At 50.9% G+C, this 22,679-nt stretch overlaps 1 protein-coding gene across 3 annotated transcripts; it reads right to left on the reverse strand.

The window, feature by feature from the left end:
* Positions 1–526: 526 nt before the first annotated feature.
* INPP5B (inositol polyphosphate-5-phosphatase B) lies at positions 527–16,981 on the reverse strand. Of its 3 annotated transcripts, XM_061449863.1 has the most exons (21): positions 16,771–16,981; positions 15,733–15,830; positions 15,339–15,368; positions 14,792–14,902; positions 10,842–10,935; positions 9,240–9,410; positions 8,595–8,696; positions 8,073–8,187; positions 7,315–7,431; positions 6,306–6,493; positions 5,664–5,775; positions 5,410–5,519; positions 4,890–5,025; positions 4,193–4,303; positions 3,406–3,568; positions 3,014–3,249; positions 2,336–2,449; positions 1,874–1,958; positions 1,372–1,499; positions 1,069–1,180; positions 527–948 (listed from the first exon to the last, which is right to left on the reverse strand). In XM_061449863.1, the coding sequence occupies exons 1-21, from the start codon at positions 16,971–16,973 to the stop codon at positions 824–826; spliced, it is 2,661 nt and encodes an 886-aa protein (XP_061305847.1). In that variant the 5' UTR covers positions 16,974–16,981; the 3' UTR covers positions 527–823. The 3 variants fall into 3 exon arrangements, 2 of the variants coding, with proteins under 2 accessions (XP_061305847.1, XP_061305848.1); XR_009742794.1 differs by lacking the exons at positions 527–948; positions 1,069–1,180; positions 1,372–1,499 and adding an exon at positions 2,806–2,911; XM_061449864.1 differs by lacking the exons at positions 14,792–14,902; positions 15,339–15,368; positions 15,733–15,830; positions 16,771–16,981 and adding an exon at positions 14,258–14,323.
* Positions 16,982–22,679: the final 5,698 nt, after the last annotated feature.

Here is a 22,679-nt window from a genome sequence, read left to right on the forward strand (position 1 = left end):
CCCTGAGCCTTCTCTTCTCCAGACTGAACCCCCCAGGTCCCTCAGCTCTTCCCCATCACACTTGTGCTCCAGGCCTTGCACCAGCTCCACTGCCCTTCGCTGGCCCTGCTCCAGCACCTCAATGTCTCTCCTGTAGTGAGGGGCCCAGAACTGAGCACAGGATTCAAGGTGCAGCCTCACCAGTGCTCAGGGCAGGGGCGCAATCCCTTCCCTGCCCCTGCTGCCGCACTGGTGCTGATACCAGCCAGGATGCTGGGGGCTTCCTGCTCATGCTAAACTCCATCAATCAGCACCCCCAGGGCCTTTTCCACTGAGCAGCTTCACTCGAAGGTGGGTGCCAGGAGGATGGAGCCAGACTCTCTCCAGTGGTGCCCAGTGACAGGACGAGGAGCAATGGCCGTAAACTAAAACACTGGAAGTTTCACCTCAACATGAGGAAGAACTTCTTTCCATTGAGGGGGGCAGAGCACTAAACCAGCCAACATCCAGGACAGGCAGATCAGCCGATAAAAGGCACTGAGAACTCTTTATTTAAATAACACAGACTTAAAAGTCTGAGTTTTAATACAACATAAATAAAATACAGTGTTAAGTATCAGCTTTTATATTTCTGCTTGTCTACATACAGCTTATTTAGAAATCTTACATACTTTACACCTTAAACAGTGACAGCTGATTCAGACTCCCTGCTCTGTGCCTTCAAAAGCCATAGATTGTATAAAATACTGTGATATGTATAAAAAAAAAAAGCCAGTATACTGTACAAACCCAATATTTTTACAGTAATTTGATATCTAAAAATAAGATTAGCTGCATCTGAGATTCACAGTAGATTGTCTTCTCTCAAGAGGAATTGATGGATAAATTGCTGAGCTTTACTCTTTTCAGTCATATCAGGTGGAGGGTGTCCAGGAGGAGGTCGAAGTAACAAGCCACCAAAGATACTGGCTGTATTCGTAACAGAAAAGAGGAATCAATAAAGCAGACAGGAAGACCTGCTCAGCAGCAGGGCAGCAAGGGTAATTCCCCCAGAATACCCCAACAGAAGGGGTATTCTGCTCTCCTTACCAAGAATATTCACATCCAAATGGTTTTTCCCTGAATTTTTCAGTAGTTCTCGTAGAAATGCCATGAGATAGTCAAACACATTCTTATGGCACGCTGGCAGGTTAGAGATAATCTGAGGAGGGGAGAAAAAAACAGCATTTACATTGAAAACACACAAATGGCTTAGCAGCATCTGTTACCAACACCACCCTGTCTGCCCTTCATAACCAAAAAGCACCATTCCTGAGAGCAAAAAGTAGTCTGGGCATAACCCAGTTCGCCTGCCTTCCCTCTGGAACTAGAGAACAGTGAAGCCAGCAATACCTGGCAGCTCTGAGGGTAGTTGTTGGCACTCTCCAAACAGCTGCTGTAGAACCTGGAGCAGATGACCGGCTCAGGCAGGCTTTCCAGGAAGAGCAGCAGGGCTTCTGCTACCGAGTGGTTGCTGCCAACTGATCCAAAGAGGGTTAAGGAAGAGGCAAGTACAATGTGATCTGGTTTGGTCACATTTCTGCTCAAACATTAATCTTTGCCTAAGTCTCCAAAAACCTCTCCTATTGTTCACAGCTTTGAGTTACATCACTTCACATAGCAAGCTGTTTCCTTTGGCAGTTGGACTCTTACATGATTCATCAACACTGCAAGGAATTAGTGGAGGCATTAGTACTGACAACAGGGAGTAGCAGGAACTGCAGAGCTCAGTTACCCCAAGACGAGACACAATGATTTAAAAACCATAGCAGAGCACAATAGATTGATCAAATCCTTTCCAGCTTTGATGACTGAGGTGTAGTGGGCTTTACCAGACATCAGACTGAAAGGATACGGAGGGTATCGTGCATTCCTTTGTCCAAACAATCTCGGATTTGCTCAAATTCAGATCTGAGGCCTGGTTGCTGAAAGAGATCCTCCTGCAAAGACCAGTAGTCGTTCTCAAGTGAAATAAAAGTTCTTTGGATAAATAAAGCAATGTTGTTGTAAGCTGGCTGGAAAAATCTCTCTAAATTGTTAAGTATCAGCACAAATCTCACCATGAGGAGCTCTAGCAAGGCTGCTGTGCAGGAGCAAGCAATGCAGGAGGGAGGCTGGTGATGCAAGCTACACACAGACAAGGTCACTAGCCTGAAATGGTGCAACCAATGGTGCACCAGGACCACTTATCTCAATGCCCTTTATCTCTCTCTACCATTGGCCACAGTTCACAACAACTGCTATTACCAGTATCCTCTTCAAAACTAAACCCGATGCAAACCAGTTATTTTGAGTTCACAGTATGAACGCTGCCCACCTGCTGAGAAGCGTTGCGGTACAAGTGATCCACCATCATCCACAGCTCTTTTGGGATGTCCATTGGCTTTTCAGCTGGAACAGCATCATCACTCATTTCTAGTGGCATCAGGGTCTGAGGGAAGGAGGTGTGGGGAGAGGGGGGAAGAAAGAAAGGGAGAAAAAAGGCAGCTAGCCAAGTTCTTGCTAATACCCGAGAGTTATGACTTGCTGAGAAACTGCAGCTTCACTCACAACTTCATGCAAGACTAGTACAACAGGCACATTTGTATCTGAAGTCCAGACAGAAGAAACAAGCTGCTCTCATAAACATGCTTCACGTGCACTTAGCTGTATAGAAGCATTACATCATGCCTCATCTACACACACATCTCCATTCCATGCGGAGAAAGCCAAAGGCTTGGGGAAAAGATCCACATTTAGAAGTTGCACACCTTTTTTAAACATGCAGGCAGAGCAAATGGATCTTACTTCCAGTGCTCTCTATATGAAATGGGTTGGTTCCTCCATGTGAAGAACTAGGGCAGGGTGTGCAGACGGGGCACTGGAGAGCACAAGCTGTATCAGCATTCTCAGACTATGGACCAGGGAAGTGGAAGAAGGCTCTTTAAGGATAAAGACTTAACATCTAGTTTAATGGTTCTTGTGGGTTCAGAAGAGAATCTTGTCTGAAACTCACAAGTTTCCAAATGGATTCTGCTGACATATCCTGGATCGGTTCCCTCATGTGACACAGCGTATGAATAGGAGACCCAAAGCAACTTGGCAAGTAGTTGCCTGTTACAGATAGAAAATAATCCTTCCCCCTGTTCAGGTGCAAGACCAAGATATCTTCAAGTTTTTCCTCTCCAGAGTTTAAGTGTGTCGCTGTAGATTTATTAACAAACACCTCCAGCTCAATTGTGATCTCAGCATCTGCCAGAAGACAAAAAACCCAACATACTTCATTACAAAAAGGTATTAAACCAATAAGCCTGCAAACAGGCAGAAGAGTCTAAAACAGCAGAGAGAACTAAGACACAAGGTGACAACAGTAGCTCATTGACAAGAGATGAACAATGAGGAGCTCACCTGAGAGCAGAAAGCCCTTACTGGGATTAGCAATGAGCCACTCCTTACAGTAGCTTTCCTCATCTGGTTTGCTGATAAATTCGAACTGGCAGGGCACTTGTCCATTGCGGATTGTAAACCTCTCCACCTGCAGCTGCATGTATTTCACATCCTCAAAATGGAACTAGAAACAAATACCAGTCACCATTATCAGCCAAGTCCACCTTGCCAAGCACCAGCAGCAATTTCTGTCCTGTGGTTTAATCATTAAGCAGCAAAATACTCAGATTAACCCCCTTGCTCCTGCATCCCATCTCTTCCAGGACTACACAGGATTACATTTGCTTACTCTATATGCTAAGGCAACTGTATCAGGGCCCTTTAAAACAAACATTCCCCTCAAATAACCTCAATGAAACCTGAGTACAAGATAACTGAAGCCCCAAATGTCTCATTTGCTTATCTTTTGTAGGCCCCAAAACAAAGCAAATGCCAGGTTTGTGACCTTCTCCAAATCCTCCAGAATTTACATTTTATGTTTCAAAGAACAAGTCAGAGCAAGGGCCACAAACTGTCCTTTTGCTCTCACCCCACCTCAGGGAGCAGCACAGCCTATGTTTCAGTCTGGTACTGTGGATGGAATTTATCTGCATCTAAACAGAAACTACTATTTCTAGGGCTTGTAAACAGAGACCAGTTGGAAGACGAATTATTATTGCTCTTTGGAACCAGACCCCATGGTCTAGAATCCATCTTCTACCAGTGGAATATGGGGTCTAGGGAATCACAGCACAGGAACATACCCTACCTCTCTCCGTGAAAGGGTCACCGAGGGAATGTTGGCATTCTCCAGCTTATCCAGGGAGCGCACTATTTCCTCGAAGGCTTTTCGGTAGAGCTCCTTATCCACAACTTTCACCTGAAAAGGACACAGACTGCAGCAACAGGCACTGACTGCACCTCTGTGGGAGAGCTGTAACACAGCTGGAAACATGAAGCGACTTGATTTTAACAGCACACCAGTGTATACAACATGTGTAATGAACAGAGACCACCTGGAGCACTCACCCTCCAAGATCCCCTGGGGATCCAACAGTAAAGGACCTTGCCATAACTAGCAAGTAGTAGTAGAGCAGCTCTTGTGGGTTTTCCTAAAAGCCTGAAAACACTCTGCTGTGTTATTTGGTGTAGAATTCCTGCACTGCAAGTTTCTGTGTTATTAGGAAAATAACAAAACAAAAAGGCTAAAGAACACTTCTGAACAAACACCTCCAGATATTCAGGCATTATTCTGCTTCACTGAGTCATTTAACGCAACCCTGGCTTACTAGAACCACAGTCCTACCTCAGTATCTTATCTAGCCCACCTTTTAAACCATTGTTTTCTGTAGATGCCATAAAAGCAAGAGAGGGAATTTGGCAGAAGAACCTGCCCCCTCCTTCCTGCTCTCCCCATGCAGAGCACAAGGTCAGCAAGTTATTTCCTTCAGCACTAATGTACTTACCCCAATTTCAAACATGGAGCTAACTGGCTTATGGTCACTGATCTTCAAAGCCATATGGCTGCGATAGCTCAGCTGGGTGATGTTCTGCCCTTTCCAGAGTATCCGATCACACCAGGCTGGAATGCGACACTTCTCACTGCAACAGAGGTCCAAATGAGTTTCCAGGCACAGGGCAGGTGGGGCAACAATGCAAGGCACAATCCTGCTCTCCCACAGACTTGGTGTTTTGTTGATGTGAAAATACAACTCTATCAAAGTTGTATTTTCTACAGTTGCTTTTGCTAGTTATAAATGTCTACTATAAGGTATCTCTGTAGCATGCTTTACTTTCTACTTCTTTACTACCTCTAGTGGAAGGTGTCTCTGCCTATGGGAGGGAGTTAGAACTGGATGAGCTTTAAGGTCCCTTCCAACCCAATAGCTATAACCTCAGAACCGCTCCTACTTATAGCCATTAACTCTGCAATTCTTTTTAGCTTTATTTCCTTTGGTAGCATCACACATGAGGCACCCACCGTACCTTGTGTCCCAGTCATCACAGCCAGCATCATATTTGTATGTTGGCTGGAAAGAAATCTCTCCCTCTGTAAAGCCTTCAAAGGCTGCATTTGCATCCATTTGCCTCTTTAGCTAGGAAAGAAAAAAGGATAAAAAAATGTAATTTTCAGTAAGCTCAAGCTCAGCTCCCCTATGAGCTAAAAAGGAGATGTCCAGCCCTGCAGTTTCTAAGTAGCACCCTCCAGCACCACCTGCAGGTAGGTGAGACATCAGTACCTGGTCATACTGGCAAAGCTCTAGAAACGCTTTCTCATCTACAAGCTGCTTCACTTTTGCCACATCCAGATCCTCCAGCCGATAGTTGAGGTCCCCCAACCATAGAATCACACTGAAAGAGAACGTACACCACAAGTCTGCACAGAGGCCTGAGGATGTCCAAAGCACAAGCTGGCAGCGCCGCAGCCGTGCCTCAAACCACCCAGTGCCAGCAGGAGCTCTTCTCTTCTTCAGCAGGATCAGGTGGATGCTTCTCCATCAGAGAGAACACAACTGAAAACTTGAAAGAGAAGCTACATTTTCTGCCTTTGCTGGGTTTAATTCCTACTCTGCATGCTTGTCGCTATCTCTTAATAACTGGTACTTTTAATGGTCCACACTCATTAAATCCCACAACCCACTTGGGAAACTGATGCATATTATCACCCCATTCCCACTCCATGTTGAAAACAAAAGAACCTGGAATAGCATAAGAAGGCAAGGGACTTGTCAGCACTGTATGGGTACAACTCTCAACAGCAGGCTTATGGCAGATCACTGGGTACCCCTTCTTACAACCCTGCTGAGAGAACATCATGCCCCAGTACATTCAGATGGTTCTTCCTTGCCACATGCAGCAATTCCCAGACTCAGGAAGCATACTCATGTTTGCCAATAGTGAGAGGGGGCAAATCTGGATCCGACTGGCAGAACTGCATCCGAGAGCAGATGTCTTTGAAGTCCTGGTTCCTCCGCTCGTATTCCTCCATGTGAGCTGCGAGGTGGGAATTCACAATGCACACACTAGTGTTATGGAACTTAAACCTTATGGCAACACCACCTTTGTTACCCTGAAAGATAAAGACAAAGACATTGGTCAGAAGCTTCTACACAACAGATGAATCCACAAAGGAGTTACTCAAGGTGGCCAAGCCAAAAGACATTGAAGCAGATGGTTTAATCGCAGAGGAAGGAAAAGGCTGAAAATGCCACTGACAGTTAGTGCATGAATTGAAGCTAGTAACTCACGTGAAGGTTGCACACAGCAAGCACACAGAGCTCAGTTTGTAATTCAGGAATTAGCTAACACAAAAGGAAAGTAAAAATCACTAAGATCTGCTCCATTACTTCAGCAAGTCCTGAAACCAATTTAGCCACAAACTGCATCTTTTAACACAAACCAGAAGAGAACTGTAAATGGAGGGGGAAGCACATGGCTTATCTGGTCAAACCCACCACTGACAAGGTATAAAAAACTACAGAAACTACGTTCAAAGGGCACAGATTTCATTCAGTGGTGTGGAACATGCAGGAAGTCCTCCTCAGGAAAACTAATCTGGATAGACACGTTCATGTTTCTTCTACTCACATCTCCCTGTGTTACTTGCTTTGAGCAGAATCACAGCCAGCAACAAAATCACATAAGAGCCAGGCCCCACACAGCCCAGCATGTGCAATCAGGAAGAAAAGGCCTTCAAAGATTCTCCCTCAAGGTCTTTGAGCCTTTGCAAGCAGAGGGCAATTCCCTCTGGCAACACCTGGAGCTGGCAAGAGGACAGGACTAGGTGCTTCCAAAGGCAGCTGCATCTCTCAGCTGGAGGAATAACCACTACATTTAAGGAAAGGGCTCTCTAGGGCTTTTCTCCATCTCACACACAGTGGCCATTCTTACCATCCTCCCCATGATTCCAGTTCCCACAGTCTCAGCTTCCACCTCGGAGATGTTCAAAGCAAGTTCCGCTTTCACATACAACAGAAGCATGATTCCCACGAGCCGCACAAGTTTCACCTGGAAAACAGATCCTGTTCCATTAAATACTTGAATGGGAAAAGTTTGGAGTGAGAAGGAACATCACCCCCCAGTGCACAACACAGGCCACCAAATACAGATGGAGAAAGAGAGAGTTCCAGGCTCATCCAACAGAGCAGCTGGGCCCAGAAGTGCTCCCAGCAGCACAGCACAGGGAAGAGCCAGGGATCAGCACCCCAGTAAATGAAGCTGAAGCCCAAAGCAAAACCTCCAGCACAGGCACAGCTCATGGAAGGAGGTTCCCTTCAACAGTGACAAGAAACAAGAAACCTAAGGAGCAGGAGCCAAAATGGAAGTAGCATTCCTACCAAGATACCTTCACAACTCATTCCACCATACCCTGTGGAGACAGACACGGGAGAAGCTAAGATATTTCCTATTCTCTTCCCCCATGATAGCAGGAGCTTCCTTTATGCATGGATGCCTAGCTCTGGTCTCCTGTCCTGCCCTCACCTTGGTACCCTGCACAGCAACCCTCCCTGCTTCACCTTCAGAGCACTTCTGCCTGACCAAGAGCTATAGACAATGAACCTCTGGAATTTGCAGCGACTGAGAACAAGGAAAACCAAAGAGAAAAGAGGCTCATGTGGAAATCAAACCTTCCCAAAAGCTGCATTTACCTTTGCATATTTGGCATCTGGGTGAAGACTGTCAGTTACAGCTTTAAACCACTCTTCTTCCTTCGGTGTGTCATTGAAAAAGAAGGCTTCTTTACTCAGATCAAGCTCCTGAAAACTGTGTTAAGAGGAAGGAACCCATGGATGCATGCACTTGTTTGTAAGTTTCCAACCTTTCCCTCTGGGAAAGAACTGAATCAATTTATACTCACTACATTTATAACTGAAAACTCAAATTCAGTTATGCAGATTTTAGAGTATGTTAAGTGTAAAAAGCTCAATTACTGTTAGGATTAAACTAATGGCATTACAGATTTTGGAATACTGCAGTGCCAGAATTCAAGCACTACCACATCTACAGCCCTTCCAGCCTGTGCAAACACATACTCTAAAGCTGTGCAATGGAGTAAGGCAGTGCAAACATTCCTCAGCTGTAGTGTCTTGGCTAAACCTCTACGCTACCAATTCACAGGCAAGCAACCCACAGTGAAGGTGTGGAAGGATGGGCCAGAAAGAGACACTCACCCCACACAGTAGATGTCTGGAGGCTCAGCATCACATCTCAGCCAGGGCTGGAGGCTCTCTTTGGGTGACTGACCGTTCACATTGTATGTCCCCACAAAAAATCTGCAAAGAGAGTCACTAAATCCCAGCACTGCAATTGTAGAGCTGATGGAAATACCCCTATTAGTAACCCATGTACTTAATACTACGTATAATTGATTAGCAATAAGATGTTTCCAGGGGGGAATTAGGAAAATGTGACAAAATTTAAAGCCCTAAAATGATCTAGTTACAGCAGCATCTTTACAGACAACACACATATTTACATGTAGTATAGAAAAGAAAGAAGACTACATGCTAAGCAGTGACCAGAGCGGTGAGAGAGAAGGTCAGAGGCGCACAGAACTGATGCACATCCAGACACAGTCTGAAATAAGCACAGGAAAAAGTCATTTTAAAAAGGCCATTTTCTCAACAAGAACCAGGAGGCCTCAACAGAGACATGAATGAAATTCTTCTCTGCTAATGCCTAAGTGGGGAAAGCAAGCTCTTCTGGGAAGTACGGATCACACTTTCCTAGCGTACATCAAACCTAGATGAAATAACAGCTTATGCTAATAAACTTACACCCCACAAGGAGAAGTCCTTCTCAGGAATGACCGTTACCTGAAGTTCTGGATGTATGTGTAGGAACCCTCCTGTTGTAGAAGCTGAGATTTAACAATAGTATCTCGCAGTCCAAACTTTGGCTCTGATAAGATTGAAGCCTTGTCTGACACCATGACGCTGGAGGACCGCACCATTTCAGTTGTCACTTCAAGTCTGGGTTTGTTTTGCCTGGAAACAAAAGCAAAACTGTCTGATGAAACCCAGGATATGCACACACCCTGAACAGCTTCTTTCTGCCACCGAGGACTTGAGTCACACTTATCTGTTTAATGGATGATAATCGATGTTTGGGATAAGCAAACAAGACCAAAAGGAGCATTTCTTGTATCTATAGATAAACCCAGTGTAACTGAAATAACAAATGGTTTTCCCTAACATGGTGCAACCTGTTGGTTCACAGCAGGTCTTACTCACACCTCGATGTTGATACAAAACCTGTACACCTTTCCTGCTTCCTGGAGCAAGGAGATGCAAATCTCATCTCCTGCTGCCCCTGCTTAGCCTTTCTGACCTCAGCAGAAGCAAAGCCTCTGGTGGTAAACTCCCAGCTCTGCCTACCAAGGAGGAAGCACAGAATGGGTGGAGGTAGACCTGGTTTTATTTAGTGTCTCATGGCTCTGCAAACTCCTTTTGCAATAGCACTAATGCCACAGCTTGGGAGTTCCCACACCAAAAGGATGATGATAAGAATTTAAGGTCACCAACTCACACACCGATGCCAAGGACAGCACACAGGCTTTGAAGGATACACAAAGTCCTGGGAACTGGAAAATGAAACTGTGACATTTTAAGAGTGTATCTGTGGGACAGGGTGGCCCTAAGCCAAAGCTCTCTGAATTCCAAATAAACAAGGCTAGCAGCTCCTGTCCTACTAAACTTCCAAACTATGCCCAAATAGGGGACTAGCAGGACTGTCCCTGAGAGACTGCACTGAAATTCCCACTAAAGCTCTGACAGCATCCTTGTGCTGAACTTTCTCCTCTCCTAACTACAATCTGCAGACTCTAATCTCAAACAGTTGACAACTTCTGCTCTAGATTCCACCCCTCTGGGGACTGCAGCCGATGCAGCCGCTCCCAGACGGACCCAGATAATGCAGCCACAAAGACTGCTCGAGCACTGGTGCGTGCACAGACCTCACGTGCTGCCGCCAGAGATGAACTTCCCCAGTCGGCTTCCCACTGAAAACAAGGAAGCAGAAAGATCGCTGCACTTTCTTTTTCTTTCTCTAGACATCAAAGCATCAACAATCTGCTCATCGCAGTTCATTCCATCCGCATGCAATAGAGTACCCAGAACCTGTATATATTTACTGCCACTCTAAAGAGATCCTCTGTGGAGGAGACCCATAGCTAAACCAGCAAAGAAACCTTGCCAGCACACTGACTCCTCACTAGACCTTCCACAAAGAGCTGACATGCACAACTCTCCCTTCACGTGAACGCTCCCTGGCAGTGTTCAAGGCCAGCTTCAACGCAAGGGCTTGGAGCAACCTGCTCTAGTGGAAGGTTTCCCTGCCTGTGGGTCCCTTCCAACCCAAACCAGGCTGGGATTCAACTGCTTCACCAAAAACTACACAAAAAGAGAGAGATACCATACCCAGGAGCACTTCTATCAGTGCTGTCGTAGCTCTGGTTCTGAGTAACCACAGGCTTTTTTCCATTCTGTTTGATGCCTTCAGAGCCAACCACTTCTGCAAAGAAAAACAACAAAACCAAAGAGTTTCACATTTAACACAAAATGGTCTTTGATTTATCAACACACTCCTGCACACACTGGCAAAAATCTGTCAGCAGAGTATTAGATCTGTGTGGAGAAACAAAGCACCCCGCAGCCTCTCTCCGTTACCTGAGAGATCTAATTTAATGTGACAGAACTGTTCTGTGACGATGCAGCTTCCCCTCTAGAGGAAGAATTGCCACTAGGACGTGGTGGGGTCACAGAGAGCAGCAGAGCTGTTGGCTCTCCATCAGAGCTAAGCCAAACCAGGACTTAGCAGCACAAAATCCATGGCTTTATCCTAGGAATCTAAAAAATGTAGGTTAATAACAGGGTTTTCCTTTCTGAAGGAAAGCAGGAAGTACAAAGAAAGGAAAAGGAAAAAAAAACAAGCCCCCAAAAACCTCACTGCCATTTAAAGGGTTTCTACTTATCTACAAGCAGATAGCAAAGCACAAGCATCTCCCCACTCAAGACCATGTAGAACAGAGTCACCACATGAGTCCACTGTACCGCAGCAGAAACAAGTGCCTCAATGCAAAACAACCACCTCAAGATGCTGCCACTTAGCACACAAATCTAATGATGATACAGAACCTGTTGTTAAGATTCTAAGGTTCCAGTCATTCAGCTGAGCTGCTCTTTCAGTGAGCACAGCCCAGAAGAATTAAAATGTTATTGTTGTCATAATACATGCTCCAGGACAAGAGCACAAACCAGAAATAGAACCCGAAGTACTTTTACTGAGGCACTCAGGATATAAACAACCTGACAAGAAGTGGCCGTGTTCTCAGCTTGGAAAACCTCTTCTGCCCAAGAGCCCTCTGAAAATAAAGACTGTGTAAGAGGATTTATCAGAGCCTGGCTACAGAAGAGCCTGTGACTCAAACCTCATTATGGATCACGCAGCCAAAGCCACACAGGGCTGAACAGGAGCATACACAGCTCAGAGATGTGTTGCAAAGCCCGGTCTTGGTGAGCTGGGATGGAGCTCACCACAGTACTTCATACAGGCATTAAGTACTGCAGCAGTGCTGCCTGAGCCTCTGCAAGCTCTCCTGTAAAGACCAAGCAATGTAGAGAGATAGGACAAGAGCTTTACGCTAAAAGAGAGAAGATTTAGAGTAGATATTAGGCAGAACTTCTCCCCTGTGAGGGTGCTGAGGCGCTGGCACAGGGTGCCCAGAGAAGCTGTGGCTGCCCCATCCCTGGCAGTGTTCAAGGCCAGGTTGGACACAGGGGCTTGGAGCAAGCTGCTCCAGTGGAAGGTGTCCCTGCCCATGGCAGGGGTTGGAGCTGGAGGAGCTTTAAGGTCCCTTCAACCCAAACCATTCTAGGATTCTATGACTTGTGTCCTGCTCAGTGCTGCTGGCACAGCCACTGCATGATCCATAGATCACGGTCATGGACCACACTTTGGAATTTTAACCTCATTAGCAGAAATCAGTTTCAGGTAGGCTTCTCCTAAGAAAGCCACTCTGGAAAAGGGCTGTTTCCCTGGGACAAATTTATATCCAGATACAGATAGCCAGAGGGATCTATGAGTTAGCAAACTGGAGTATTTAGCAAGGTAATGACCTTGTTCAGTAATTGAACTGGGCACAGAAATGAAGAGCTATGTGCAGAGATTACAGAACAGCAGGAAGTGCACGGTCTGAATCAGGCAGGATTTGCAGCTAAAGGAGATTAAAGCAGGAATAAAGATGCTCTTGTTAAAAACATGCACTGACATTATAGTGCCACAGCAGGAAAATGTATTGTACCTTTTAGATAACACAGAATTTGCACTAAAGTGTTCAGAAGGGAGAATTAAATTAGTCCTGCCATTAGTTAGATGAGCCTTAGCCAGTCTGCTCTCTGCTTAATGGAAGTGTAAGCAGCAATCCATGCAGGACTGGGCTACTCCAGCCTGGAGAGAAGTAAGTTTGCTCTCTTCAGGGTTCCAAACGAAGCAGCACCACAGTTATGACTGTGACTGCACAGAGACAGGTTGTTGGGTAGGGGTTTTAACCAAAATTGCGAACAGAAACCGTACAAGGTGAAGCATATTTGAATCCCTTTACAGATGCTCTCATTCACCAGCCAGCTTTAATTCACAGAGGAGGTAATGAACTAATATCACTTTACTGTCTATCAAGTTGCACCAGGGAAGGTTTAGGTTGCATATTAGGAAAAAAGGCTTCACCAAAAGGTTTATCAAGCACTGGAACAGGCTGCCCAGGGCAGTGGTGGAGTCACCATCCCTGGAGGTACTGAAGAGCCTGTGGATGTTGCCCTTAGGGACATGGTTTAGTGATGGACTTGGCAGTGCTGGGTTAATGGTTGGACTCCATCTTAACGGCCTTGTCCCACCTAAACAGTTCTATGATTCAACTAGCAAATGGGAGTATTTATACAGCATTTAAATGTGCTTTGATTTGCATATCAAAGTTGCTATCTCAGTATGCATGTTAATTTAAGGACAGAATGAGACACAACTATTCCTGGAAGACAAAACCTCATTCTATACCGATTTATGTTCCGAAAGACCCCAACAGATGGCAGAGAGCATCTTCCTCTGCTAATACAAGAGGAAAGAACCAAAACCAAACCAACCAAAACTCCTAGTCCAAAAAGCCTGGACTCCTCTGACTCAACATCGTAAAATCAGAGAATCCCAGGTTGGAAGGGTCCTCAAGAATCACCTGGTCCAACCTGTCTGGACAAAACATGACCTAGACTATCGTCCTAAACACAATGAAGCCTTGCAAAGGCAACTTGGCCAAAGCTCAGAGGCACGATTTGATAGGGGAACTACTCCCCAAGGAGCTCACCATTCATAGGGTGTTACTCCGCTCTAGAAACAGCAAAACCACAGTAACAAAGGGCCGGGGTTGTGTTTCGTTCAGCCTGTTTTGCCTCCCGAGCACAAGATACGCCCAGGTCTCTCCCAGCCGGTTCCAGGCTCCACACTCTCACACGAGGGGCCCGTCCCGCACTGCAACCCCGAACTTCGCCCCTTTCCCTCCTCTGCTCTGACTTCGAGGAATCGCTGCGGTGCTCCGCGTGTCCCCACACCTGCGCTCCGCAAACAGGGACGCGGCCGGGCCGAGCCGCTCCGCCCCGGACCCACCGAAGCCCCGGCGATCCCCGCCGCGGGCGTCGTCCCCCGCAGAGCGGCCGGGCCGTGCCCGAGCACCGGCGTTCCCCGCATTAACTCCGGGCTACCGGAGAGCGCAGCTCCCCCGCCCGCCCCGCTCCTTACCCTTCCCTTCCCTCCCCGTCCCGTTCCGCTCTCCGGTGGGACCCGCGCTCACCTCGGCGGAGCCGCCGGCCCGCGGACATCGCCGCAGCTCGGCGCCGCCACCGGCCCCAGCCCGCCCCGGCTCAGCACCGCCCCAGCGCCCGCCCCGTTCCGGCAGCAGGCGGCGGCAGCGCCGAGCGCGCCCTCCGCGGGGGTCGATCCAAGGGCTCAGAGCCCCGAGCGACCGCGCGGAGGGACCGGAGGCGAGCCCCGGGCGGAGCGGGGTGAGCGCGGGGCTGATCCTCGCCTCCGGGGCGGGAAGGGCAACGGGAGGACAGGGCGAGAGGGAGGGCACACGGCGGGAGCTCTGCTTGGCCCTCACGGGCTCCAAACGAGCTCCGGTGCAGCCTTTGGAGAGCAGGTACCAGCATCTGCTCAGCGAACACACCGAGCATCCCCGCCGAGCTGCGAGAGGAGCCGCCACGCTGCGAGCTGTAACAACTGCGGGCAAGTTTCAGGCACTCTTCAGCAGGGACCAGGTGAGTGCCTGCACCTCCATCCACCACCAACCCCAGGGGTCACATCCAGCCCGTGATGGAGCTCGTACCTTCCCGGCACCGGCTGACCTCCCGCAGGAACGCGCGTGTGTGGGAACCGAAAGGCAACTGCACCGTGAATTCATCATCTTCTGAAGTGATCAGGACAGTCACGTCACAGCCTCAAGACATGGGGAGAAAAAGAGTTCCTGGGGTCAGCCCTCAGCAACTGAGCATCTCCTGCGCTCTGCAGCAGCGGGTTAATGCATGCAGACTTAGCAACAAGCCTCTCCAAGCTACATTTTACATGAGAATGCCATTTAAAAATGGAAAAGTCATCATTTATAATAATTTCTACCCTGTTCACTCAGTGACAATGATTAATCTTCCAGCAGCAGTTTAAAAGCCTCTGGAAGAAACATTCCTTTGGTTGAGCGGGGGGAACAATACTTGTTAACATGAATGAATCACAGCAAACAACACCCCAAGACCCGCAACAGGAGCCAGACAAGATCCCCCCACTCCATAGTCCGGACCACCAGAGCCCCTGCTCCAACCCCATGGAGTGCAGCTGCTGCAAGGGCCCAGGGACGCTCAGAACACCACAAGAGAACTCACCAAGGACGTGAAGGTCAGTGTCAATTACAACTGCAAACATAAAACACAGGTTTGGTTACTAAGCAAGGCAACAGGTTCACAGCCCGCGCTGATGAGCTGAGGTTAGCAAGCTCAGTAGGTTCCTCAAATCCCAAGTATTCCTGGTATGCACAGAGACAGGCAGAACAAACCTGCTGGGGCTGGGAAGGCCATGGCGTGCTCTGGGGTGCAGAGCAATTCATGTAGCAGGCCCTGGCAGCAGTGTGCATTGCACGCAGGAGTCACCAGGGATTACAAAATGACTTAGAAATGTGAAAGCTGAATAAATCCCAAATGTCATTAAGTAGAACAACAAACTATGGACTCCAAACTCTTCTTTGGAGGCTGCCGCTAAGGCACCCAAGGGTGTTCATACCTTCTTCCACTGCAAACCCCTCGGTGATGGGGATGACTTTCTCCAGGCAGACATCCTCAGCCTCGATGGCCATCCGCCGGTGCGTGTATATGTGGATCCTGCAAGCACAGAGCAGACACAGAGGCAATGCCTCCTCGATTCAGGCATCGCTGCAGGTACAGACAGATCCCATCCCACCCAGGATCACCTGCGAGCACAGCCTCATGCCACCCCCAAAGCAGTTCTTGACTGTGCACCCAGCCAGCTGCTCACCCATCATCTGAATACAAATGAATTGTAGACTCCCGGAATCCCAGGCTGGAACGGACCTCAAGGATTTTCTGTCCAACCTTTCTAGGCAAAGCATGAGCTAGATTCGATGGGCCAGCAGCTTGCGCAGCTGAATCATAGAAGGGCTGAAAGGGACCTTAAGGCTCATCCAGCTCCAACCCCTGCCTCGGGCAGGGACCCCTTCCACTGGAGCAGCTTGCTCCAAGCCCCTGTGTCCAACCTGGCCTTGAACACTGCCAGGGATGGGGCAGCCACAGCTTCTCTGGGCACCCTGTGCCAGCACCTCAGCACCCTCCCAGGGAAGAGCTTCTGCCTAAGAGCTCATCTCAGTCTCCCCTCGGGCAGGTTAAAGCCATTCCCCTTGGCCTGGCCCTACAGGCCCTTGTCCAAAGCCCCTCTGCAGGTTTCCTGCAGCCCCTTCAGGCACTGGAGCTGCTCTGAGGTCTCCCCTTCAGGAGCCTTCTCTTCTCCAGGCTGAACAACCGTAACAATGCCCAGCGTTGGGAAATCCACCACTTCCCCGGCGACATCGTTCCAGTGCCGGAGTGTGCACGACTTCCCTCTTGTGTTCAGCCAGCACATCCCCAGGAGCAACCCGTACCGTACCCATCATCCCCGGCTCTCCCATCTCCATCTTCTTTATAGCCCCTTGAAACGAACGCGTCCGTGTCCTGGCCAACCCCAGCGGAGCGCAGGGCCCAGTGTCCCCAGTGCCCACCCGCAGCACGGCCCCGGACCCCCCCCCCCTTCCTCGGTCTTGTCACCTACGCGAGCCCGCGGCGGGTCTCCACCAGGCCCAGCAGCCGGCTCCCCCCGGCCAGGACGCCCTGCACCGCCTTCAGCTCAGCGTCAAGGAACGGCCGCGGCGAGACGGGACCCGCGGCCTCCCGCCGCACCCCCGGTGCAAAGGATACGATCCGGCACGTCGCGCCCTCCGCCAGGCTCTCCTGGATGACAACCGACTGGTCCATGCCCCGACCCCCGCTCTCAGCACCGCTGCCGGGCCCGGCCTCCTCCCCCCCGCACAGCCCCTTCAGGCCGGGCCTCCCCCGTTACCGGCCCCCGCAGCCGCCGCTTTTCCGTTACCCTGCGCGCCGGGGCCGCCGGAAATAACGGCACCGCCCCGGGAGGGCCCGGCCCGGAGCGCGGCTTGGCCGAGCGGCAGCGGGGTCGGGCCCGGGTCCTGCGGGCCGGGCCGGGCCGGCGCGGCCCCGGCGGCTGGATGCAGCGGAACGGGCAGGGAGGGCTCATTCCATCAGGAGCACCTTGAGCTGTTTCCTTGCTGGATTTCAGGACCCGGCTGGCACAAGTCTGCTTATTGTTAATTATTATTACATTAATAACTACGGGACTTAATTAACACCGAGGGTGTGAGCCATCACCAGCCTTCTGCGTGGAGGTGGGGGAGTTTGGCCTAAGCCAGGTCTTCCCACAGATGCAGGAGCAATAGCCGAGATCTAGGGATTAGGAAACCCCAGAGCAGTCCCCATTAACGTAACTGCTCTCCCTCTGCCTCCCCGCTCCCGTCCCTGTGCTCCAGCAGCCATCCAGAGTGGATGAAGGACTGTAGATAGGAAATGAACAGTCTGAAATAGTCACTGTCAACCCCTGCTCTGACAAGAAACATAGAGCTGGGGTTGAGACAGAAAACCCCTTGGTTTGCTCGTGTGGATACGCTGCTACTGTGGCCTGAATCAGATTCCAAACACACCCTTGCACCGTGCTTGGGATGCACTGGACCCGCGCCCTGTGACATGGAACGGGCTGGATACAGCTTCCACCAGGCTTTTCTCACCCAGCCCCACATGGGCTCCTCGCTGGCTCCCAGCCCACAGCCCCTCACCAGGGCTGGCAGAGCGAACCCCTTCCACCAGCGAAGCGGCCCCTCCAGGCCCTCCCCCGGAGCCCCGGCGCGCTCAGACACGCTCCAGCCCCTGACCAGAGCTCTGTATTTGTGCAGTCCTGGAAGAGACAGGGGCAGCGGAGCGGGCGCTGACACCGGTGCGTGCTACAGCACATCAGCGCTGGCTGGTGCAGGAAGAGGCTGGAGGTGGTTCACGTCACGGCTCTGCTTTAGCAGCAGAGAATCACGGCGGTGGAAGGGGATCAGCTACAACAGGAGATGCTTTGAGATGAATCCCGTTTTCCTGCTTCACAACTGGAGAGGAGACGCAGTTCCTAATTCCACCTACCCAGACAAGAGGTATCCCAACACCAGAGCAGTTTTCAAACTAACGAGTAAGAGGATGCTCAGAAAGGCCGCACTGTGAGCAGATTATCAACTAAAGCAAGCTCTGTGCCTTCAGTCAAGGCAGAACTTTCTGGGGTTTAAGCAGGCTTAACCCCATCCCATTCCTGCTCCCAAGGTTACTCATCCAGCATCCATAGCCCCATCTGCAGCAGCTCCCAGAAACCCGTGTTAGCTTGCAGATCTCCCAAGCCTCCAGGTTTTTGGCAGCACAGGGAACAACGGCCCTTTGCAGCTTCCTTAGTGCATGGATTAAATGCCTTTCCTCTGGCTGTGCTGGGGGAATCTCAATCACAAGGAGTTAAAACTCACTGAATGTAAGATGCCAAACAGGACGTGGGGCTCACCCATCCTGGGAAGGTGCAGGATTTGGAGTGGAGCTTAGGGATGAGAGGTGGGAATTGGGAATCAGCATCCAGGGCCTGCGTAGGGCTGAGCTAAGCTCAGAGGCCTAGGCTTGCCCTGTGGGCAGGAGGCACCTGCACGGGGGAAGAAGCAGCCACATGCAACTGGGCCACCTTGGGACAGGGATGGAACAGAGGGTGTTCAATAGCGGCCTTGGCTGAAGCCAGAGAGCAGCAGGGATGCTGAGGAGCACTGCAGAGCATCCAGGCTGCTGCTTACCCCCAGAGGGAAGCAGAGCCCCTGGAAGTGAGGAGAAGAACCACCCCACACACCATGAGCTTCATGAGCGGGGCCGCAGACACCCGCCCAGCACCACTGACGTGGACTTTGCCATCCAGCCTCAGGCAGCTGGCTTTCAGGGTGGCTGGGCAGCACTCCTGGTAACAGGCAGCCTTGGTCCCAGCAGCACAGACTGGTTTGGCAGCCTTGCAGGCTTTGCTGCATCCCGCCATGTAATTCAAGCCCATCTTCTTCATCTGGAAGGAGGAGAGAGACGTTAGTCTGGGGGCCCGGCCAAGCTTTTAGTATTCAGATCACAGGAACCATGCAGGCTCCTGGGCTCTCCTGCTCCTTACCTCACAGAAGTCCTGCCCAACACTGCATCTAGCAACAGCCTTCTTGCCTTTGAAACATCCATCCCCATGACAGGAGAACACTGCGCACACCTTCCCCTACAAGAGAGGAGCAGACACTGTACATTCAGCAAGCAGGACTCGCAGGACAAGCACTGAACTTCAGACAAACCCCTCCCTTCCCAAACCCCTCTCTGTTCTGCCTCAGGCATTTCAGATACAGAGATAAAAAGGCAAACAGCACCCATCTGAAACTGGAGGAAGCTTGAGTGAAACACCAGCAGCACAAACGAGTTTCAAGCCTCCTTTTCTTTTCTCTTCAGAGGCCTCTGCAAAGATAAGCACCTTCCCCTCCATGCAGGTGGTGGAAAAAGGCTGCAGTGCCCCATCGGTCCCTGTGGCTGCAGGAAAGGCTCCATGCAGTCAGCTCCAACTGCTTGAATTGATGTAAGCACTGGGCTTGGGAGCAGGCCCGTTTGACAGGGCTCATGATGGACTCTCCTCTTTCAAAGCTCATTGAGGATCCCCTTCCAGAGGCTGCTTTTCACCCCATAAAGCAGGTGCAGGAGGGGTGCAGGCAGTTCTTGACCCCATAAAGCAGACCCAGCACCCACGGCCACAGCAGCATCTGCCTGGCTGGTACCTACGTTGTGGGGGGGAGCTCTGGAGGTGGTGGTCGTCGGTGGCATGGTGGCAGGGGGCAGGTCACCTGCAGACACAGACAGAGCCCTGTGAGGCTGTGCCCAGCACAGAGCCCATGCAGAACCCTCCACAGCCACACATGGGACATTCACCACCACAGTTCATGTGCGGAGGAGATGCAGTGATGCAGCCCCAGCTCTCTGCAATGGGTTTTACCCATCATCATCTCCCTCCTCCACAGCAGGACTAACCTCAGACCACTATGGGCACTTACCATAGGAGCTGGCGTTGAGCTGCAGGCAGAGGGAGGAGTTGCAGCAGTCCAGGGCACACTCCGGTGTGCTCACGCTGCTGTTGGCCCTGCACATCCCCGAGCCGCAGGCACTGCTGCACCTGGCTGTGTAGTTTGTGCTGGAGAAACGATACAGCTGCAACAGCAGAGCCAAAGGAAGGAGGGTGAAGAGATGCCTTTGTGAAGGAGCAAAAGCAACTGACAGGCTGCCACAGAGAGACAAGGGAAACAGGAGAGTCATGGGCTGTCGTTGCGTTGGAACTGGATGACCTTGAGGTCCTTTCCAACCCAAACCACTCTGTGGTTCTGTGATTCTGTGACACAGACTAACAGGGTACTGTGCATTCCCGATACAAAGGAAGAGAAAACAGACTTTCCCCTCTCAGAGCCCCGCTGCAGCTCCGTACCTCACAGTAAGTCTCATTACGGCAGGTCACCGTCTCGTTGGCGTGGGCTCCATCCTGGTAACACCTCTCCCCGGAGCACTGGAAGCTCTGGCAGGTGAGCTGGAGCTGGAGGGAGAGCACACCAGGGTGTCACCGTGTGGCAAAGCCTCCTTGCAATGCACCACGGCGCTGCCCCCAACCATGGCCTCGCTCTCTGCAGGAGCTGCCTCCATGCACCCACTGTGCCCGAGGTGCTCCCCTTCCACACAGGGGATGCTCTCATGGGACTCCTGGTTCTCATGAGAGATCAGTTGGGCTACAGACCATGTCCGTGGGGCTCTAACAGCCTGGCCAACAACCTTCTTGCCATTCCTTTACTTACCTTCATTGCTTCTGTACCATTCACAGAGGCGTTGGTGGCCACCGAGGCTTTGGGGATGGTCACCGAGGTGTTGGGGACCACTGAGATGCTGGGGGCCACTGAGGCTTTGGGGACCACCGAGGTGTTGGCAGCTGCCACCAAGGCTTTGGGCACCACCGAAGAGTTGGGGACCACCGAGGTGCTGGGGACCACCGAGGTTTTGGGAACCACTGAGGCATTGGTGGGGACCACCGAGGCGCTGGGGGTCACTGCGGTGTTGGGGGCCATTGAGGTGTTGGTGGGGGCCACCGAAGTTTTGGAGGCCACGTTGTGCTCTGGAAGACAGAAAGCTCCCCCTTGGTAAAGGAACCGCCATCAGCCTCACCCTGCATCCCTTCCTGAACCACGGCAGGGCCCAAAGGGACCTGTGAGAAGCATCAGTCACGTTGTGGTTGGGGTGTGGATGGCAACCAGTGACAGGATGTCCCAAACAAGGTCTGTTTGCAGCCCAGAACCTCCAAGTAGCTCCCAACAGAGACAAGAAGCCACCACAGCAGCACTATGGATATTACATCAGCTTCTCCCTCCCCCTTCCAGCTATCCTGCATGGGAAGAACAGGCTTTCAGGGGTCAAAACCTTGGTGAAAGGGTCCTCAGCAAGGCTCCATCCTATAGAATACAGCCTGGAGGGGACAGGAGCAAAGTCCCTATCGCACCCCATTGCCTTTGCCCCGCTCCCCACAGAACCCCCCCCAGCTTTCCCTTGGGGTACAGAGCTCACCTGCTGCAGCAAGAGGCTCCTGGAAGCAGAGGTGCAGAGCCAAGACGCAGAGCAGCAGGCCTGGAATGGAGTGGGGATGGCTGAGGCCACCGCTTCAGCCACAGCCCAAGGAGCCTCCCAGCAGCACAGGATGCTCACCCCAACACACCAAACCCAGCCTCCCCGGAGCAGGGAGGTTGTGGGGAGCCCCTCAGACACACCAGGGACCTGTGGTGGTTGCAGGGACCAGCCCTGCTGCAAATCCCTGCCCAGAGCCCCCGGTGACAGCAGCCACCCTTGTCCCAAGGAAGCCTCTGGCAAAGCCTCCAGCAGGGATGGATTCCCTGGGAGCACCGGGACAGCCACTGCAGCACAGCCCCTGTTACCTTGAGCAGAGGGGATGAGCCGCCGGTGCCCTGCCATCCCCATCTCCATCCAGCAGCAGCTTCTCCCAGGACCTGGCAGGAAGAGGCAGGCTCAGAGCCGGGCAGCAGGAGAGGCCAGTGCAGTGGTCACTGCCCTCATGTGCTCCCTGTGCGTGCCCAGCACATGGCTTGGGATGAGGTGGCAGAAACAATCAGGACAAGGTGCTTAAGAGAGACTTTTGAGTCTGTTTTCTCATAGGATCCCAGAGTGGTTTGGGTAGGAAGGGACTTTAAGGCTCATCCAGTTCCAACACCTTCCACTAGAGCAGCTTGCTCCAAGCCCCATCCAACTTGGCCTTAAAGGAACCATTCTCCCAGGAAATTCTACAGCCTTTATCCCAGACACCACGGGATACCAGAGAAATCCATGTTGTTCAGTGCAGTGCAGGCCATGCTTTTCAATCTGAAGCTCCTTGCAATAACAACACCCACCAACAGCACCTCTGCAGACTGCCATGCACGTCCTCTCAACAAGCTCCCAACCCAGAAACCACCTAACGTGTAAATAACCAAGTAACTCAGCACTGTCTCTGTGCCTGCCTGCACTTAGGGAGCAAGAGGAAGGTGCTTTGAGCCTCAGCTGCAG

This window comes from Pezoporus flaviventris, unplaced genomic scaffold (assembly GCF_033815535.1).
Source record: "Pezoporus flaviventris isolate CSIRO_AGI_PZ_B2104156 unplaced genomic scaffold, CSIRO_AGI_Pfla_v1 ptg000008l, whole genome shotgun sequence".
Classification (NCBI taxonomy): Eukaryota; Metazoa; Chordata; class Aves; order Psittaciformes; family Psittacidae; genus Pezoporus; species Pezoporus flaviventris.

What these genes read in the sequence shown, in the direction of transcription:
- INPP5B (XM_061449863.1), bottom strand. Translation starts at nt 16,973, where the DNA reads ATGGACCAGTCGGTTGTCATCCAGGAGAGCCTGGCGGAGGGCGCGACG. An exon ending in GCTCCATGTTTGAAATTGGG is followed by an intron (nt 4,304 to 4,889) that starts GTAAGTACATTA and finishes TGTCCTTTTCAG; the next exon opens with GTGAAAGTTGTGGATAAGGA. An exon ending in ACTACCCTCAGAGCTGCCAG is followed by an intron (nt 1,181 to 1,371) that starts GTATTGCTGGCT and finishes TCCCCTCCTCAG; the next exon opens with ATTATCTCTAACCTGCCAGC.